Source organism: Anguilla anguilla, chromosome 2, assembly GCF_013347855.1.
Source record: "Anguilla anguilla isolate fAngAng1 chromosome 2, fAngAng1.pri, whole genome shotgun sequence".
NCBI lineage: Eukaryota > Metazoa > Chordata > Actinopteri > Anguilliformes > Anguillidae > Anguilla > Anguilla anguilla.
The window spans coordinates 71,591,377-71,596,094 of record NC_049202.1 but is presented as its reverse complement, the minus strand read 5'-3'; the positions used below and the strand labels follow the sequence as shown (position 1 = coordinate 71,596,094).

The 4,718-nt window shown below is 52.9% G+C and overlaps 1 protein-coding gene across 7 annotated transcripts in view; it reads right to left on the bottom strand.

The window, feature by feature from the left end:
* The window catches only part of si:dkey-237i9.8 (platelet endothelial cell adhesion molecule), a 13,927-nt gene extending 9,894 nt beyond the window's left edge, over positions 1-4,033 (bottom strand). For all 7 annotated transcript variants that reach the window (XM_035402887.1, XM_035402890.1, XM_035402888.1 and 4 more), the window contains exons 1-6: positions 3,890-4,033; positions 3,723-3,746; positions 2,020-2,316; positions 1,459-1,743; positions 1,033-1,302; positions 321-599 (exon numbers count right to left, since the gene is read on the bottom strand). In XM_035402887.1, coding sequence (XP_035258778.1) covers positions 321-599; positions 1,033-1,302; positions 1,459-1,743; positions 2,020-2,316; positions 3,723-3,746; positions 3,890-3,980 — 1,246 coding nt within the window. In that variant the 5' untranslated portion in view covers positions 3,981-4,033. The remainder of the gene's footprint in view (positions 1-320; positions 600-1,032; positions 1,303-1,458; positions 1,744-2,019; positions 2,317-3,722; positions 3,747-3,889) is intronic.
* Positions 4,034-4,718: the final 685 nt, after the last annotated feature.

The window sequence follows — 4,718 nt, the reverse complement described above, 5'->3', positions numbered from 1 at the left end:
TGACGCATCAAGTTGACAACTTTCTCAACCGGTTGAAAATAGGACGATAAATTTAAAACGCATATTTCTCCAAAAATACAGAAGGGACATATTTAATACTTCACTCATTGTGTTTCTTCAATGCCTCTTGTGCAAATAGCACATAAAACCGAGGAAGTGTGAAAATCACCATGGTACTCCTTTAAAAAAAAAAAAAAAAAAAAAAAAAAAACGATTTCCCAAAAAAACATTACACTATCATCTCACAAAACGGCCCCTAAACACGAAACCTTGAAGGGTACGACATTTCAAAGAACCCACAGCGCCTAATTGGTCTTTACCTTTGGCTTTGAAGACTATAACGTTGCTGGATTTTCGGATATGTTTGGCGACTGCGTCACAGGAGTAATTGCCGTTGCGGGAGGCCTCCGCCGTGGTGTTGAATTTCCCACCGAAGTCTCCTGGCGTCAGAACCCTGCCGTTCCTGTACAGGCTGTACTTCACCTGGCCGCGCTGGATCCGCTGGCTGGAGATGTTGTGGCTGTAGCAGGCCAGCGAGAAGGACTCCTTCTCGAACGCCTCCGGCGGTTTCAACGTCAAAACTGGCCTCGAAAACAGTTCTGTGGGCACGAATAAAATAAAAATAAAAATGAAATAAAATTTTAAAAAATAAAAATAAAAAAACACTTCAACTGCGCTGCCTGTGCTGTTAATATTACAAATGAAAATGGGCAAAATTTTTTTATAAAAATAGAAATAGCTACTGACACGTAGATACTCTGCCGTGACAAAAGGGGCGACAGATCTCAGGAGGTAAGACCGATTGTCTGGCAGTCGGAGGGTTGCCGGTTCAAACCCCGCCCTGGGCGTGTCGAAGCGCTAACTGCTCTGGCGAATGAGAGGCATCAATTGTAAAGCACTTTGGATAAAAGCGCTATATAAATGCAGTCCCTTTACCATTTACCAAAAGCTCGCCAAACCAAACCCCAGCTGTCCCCGCCTCCTTCGCGGCGCACGCGGCCACACCGCAGCCACTGCGCGGGACGGCCTCACCTGAAACCGCCACGGATCTGTTGACGGCCTTCACCACGTCTCCCATTATCGCTTTGCACTCGTACAGCCCCGAGTCGCTGGCCCGCACTGTCGTGTTGTAGACGATGCTGCCCTTCCCGTTTGCCTTCATGATGCCGTCCTTGGACACGTACACCGTGATGTTCGACGGCTTGTGGCGGGACCCGTCGACGCGGCACGCGATCTGCAGGGTGTCGCCTTCGATCACATTCGTGTTCGGCGTTACCTCAATGTGGGGCCTGATGGACAGCTCTGGAAAACAAAGACAGGGCCCACGACCACGGGAGAAATCCTATCGTCAGATGGAGACGGTCCTCACAGTCTACAACCCCCATCCCCCCCCCCCCCCCCCCCCCCCCCCCCCCCCGGCAGTCCGCTGGAGGTACGGACAAAAGCCACCCAACTTACCCTGCACGTAAACACGGGACGGCTTGCTTCTGCTTGACGTCACCAAGTCGGGCTGCAGGGAGATGCGGTAATGGCAGGTCACGCTCTTATTCCCAGGAGAGCTAAACTTCAGCTGAGTTTCTGCCAGGTTTTCGGAGGTGGGCACTTTCTTGGGCTCCTTCGATCCTTCGAAGAAGTAGAAGAAGAAGGAGGATCCGGTTTCCTTGGGGGCGCTGCAGGAGGCCGTCACCCCTTCTCCCTCTGTCACCGTCGCCTTGTTGAGGAGCAGGACCGGGGTCTGCAAGCCTGGGGGGGGGGGGGGGGCAGTGAGAGGGGCAACAGGTAAGGTGCCGGGCTACAGGTCACGGGTTCGATTCCCGGATGGGGCACTGCCGTTGTACCCATGAGCGAGGTACTTAACCTACACTGCTTCAGTATCCAGCTGTATAAATGGATTCAATGTAAAATACTATCTAAAAGTTGTGCAAGTTGTTTCATCCCCTTACAGTTCACCACTCTACGTTTTTAGTCAAGGACAATGTACCAAAAAACCGAGTGGGGGTTACATATCTCCGCACGCACCTGTGACATTCAGAGATTCCGGGTCGCTCTCCTTGTACTGCCCGTGCACTTCGACGCTGCACTTGTACGATCCAGAGTTAGCCACCCGGGCTTGCCGTATGACGTAGGGCAGCGAGCTGGCGGTGGTGGTGGCGTTGCCGTACACTGGGTCGCTGTCCCTGTAGAAGGTGTACCTGTGCTTCAGGGGCATCCCGGTGCCGGAGGTGATTTTGGGGTCGCACTGGAGCGTCACGTCGGTGCCACTCGCCACGTGCTGTCCCGGCAAAATGGTGAGCTTGACGCTCTCTATTATCAGAACTGACACACACGGCACACAGTTTAATGCACCTTATGAGGCACGCACGCACACGCACCCACACACGCACGCACGCACACACACGCACGCATGCACACATACACGCACACACGCGCACGCACACACACACGCACACGCACGCGCACGCATGCACACATACACACACACGCGCACACGTGCACACACACGCACGCACGCGCACCCACACGCGCACGCACACATACACACGCACGCACGCACACACACAGTGAGATACAGATTTCCAAACTATTTGCGAGAAAGATTTAGCAGATATTTACACCTTTCACACCAAGTGAAGTTTGCCAACCGGTCATATATTCTCTGTGTGCAGCGATCAGTGCTTGTTGCCATAATTTGATACCACAGGAGCCAAGCTCATTACTCTAAGAAAATCAGCAGCACTGGACACAGACATCGCAGACGCACAGGAGAGTAAACACTTTGTTTTCTACTACAGGAAGCCAGTGATTTATAATCATAAAGTCTTTGAAAAACGCAAAGGGCCCGTGTGGCTCCTCCTCCGGCCCCTGTGCGCTCAGCCTGTGGGCTTCTCAACACAGTGCTGTGGTTAACACGGACAAGCCAGAGGAAGGAAAAGGGCTTTGTTAAACAAACACCAGCCAAACATCCCCGGGGGGAACTGGCACTGAGCTCCCTTATTTTAGAACCCTGTCCCACACCCAAACGTCACTCACACGTCCCACACGAACCGCACGCCTGCGCACCGGTACAGGCGAACGACATTAAACCCCCCCCCCCCCCGTCAATAAAAACTCCCAGAAACCCACGATTATAAACCACAAGAATTACAATAAGCGCAAAAAGCAGGGATCCTGTTCGTGGCATGGCCATCTACCGCTGCTAACAAGCACTCTCACTCACCACTGGCGCGGGGCACAGAACTCGCGACCAAAAATAGACTCGCGAGCCTATCGGCCGCAGCTTTTTCCTTCCCCCAAATCAAAACGACCCGGACAGGGACCGCGTACGATACCACGATGACCAAAACCCGGGGCCACAAAACCGCAGCCTATCCACAGCCGTGCTGAACTTGGGTCAGAACGAAAAGCGCGTCCGATCTAACTCACTCACGCATCGCTCTCAAGTGATACAACTCACTTAGAGTTACCCTTTCACATATGACTAAAACGAAGTGCCTACAAGCACTACTTTCTACTCAATATACACATTCAAGCAATAATACAATTCCCACTACGTACAGCCGGTTCCAAGACTAAAACACCGCTACTTTGAGCACGATAAACCTTCAGCGATGCACTACACCTGAGAAAACTGCCACGTTCTACGTTGACCTCGGTTGAAAGGATCGCGCCTCCCGCCCGAACCGAAAAGAGAACGAGAAATCCGATTCGCCGTTCGTACTTACCAGTCTGGGTCTCCGCAACTTGCCCTGGCGGTGGCAGAAAACAGGAGATTGGAGAAGAAGAAGAAAAAAAAGAAGAGAAAAAGAGGCAGATGAATAAACGCACACACAATCAGAAGAGCAGGACAGGATTTGGAAGCAGCGGCTCGGGGGTGGTGGGGTTCCCTTACAGGTGGCCAGGAGCTGGAGCAGGAGCTGGAGCAGGAGCAGGTAGAGCGGTCGGAGGCCCATTCCGAGAGGGTGCAGCCGTGTCGTCCGCATCGCCCGCTGCACAGAGGAAGACTGGAGAGGAGACGAGCCAGGGGAGGAGGAAGGTAGGGAGGGAGGGAGGGAGGGAGGGGAGGAGGAAGACTGTGGTAGGGAGGGAGGTTGGGAGGTGGGGGGGGTCCTGTTATCGCTCGGAACTGCCTGCGCTTTGCTTAATTCGGCAGGAAGTGACTGTTGTTTCCTCAGGATGTGAGAGGCGAGCTCCCAGCTCTTCGGCGGGCGGGGGACGGAATTTTCTCTGGTGGCGGGGCGAGGGCAGGTTGGCGGCGCATGCTCGCTCGCTCGCTCGCCCGCCCGTCCGTCCGTCTGTCTGCCTCGGGCCGGGGGCAGAGGAGAGGCGCGCCCCGCCGCCACAGACCGCCCCCTGGCGCTCACGTCCGAGTCTGTTCAGGGGGAACGCTACACGCATCACAGCACTCTCTCTAACCATCGCATTAAACCCCCATCAGAGGGCCGGGGAAATCGGTGCTGTGACTGACTTTTTTTTCGCCAAACTTAAAAAAAAAAAAAAATTTTTTTTACCCTAATCGTGAACATTCAATTGTTTATCTTAAAGCTTCTGAATGTGAAACACGTCAAAATATGCTTTCTGTTTTTGTTTCGGCACAAGGCATATGCATTTTTTTTGTTTTTGTTTTCATTTTTGAGAAAAGCAAACCTGGCTGCCTGCCACACTTACTGAGGCAGCTTCTGCTTTGTCGGCATTGGAAGAAGATTCCGGGAGAGCATTCC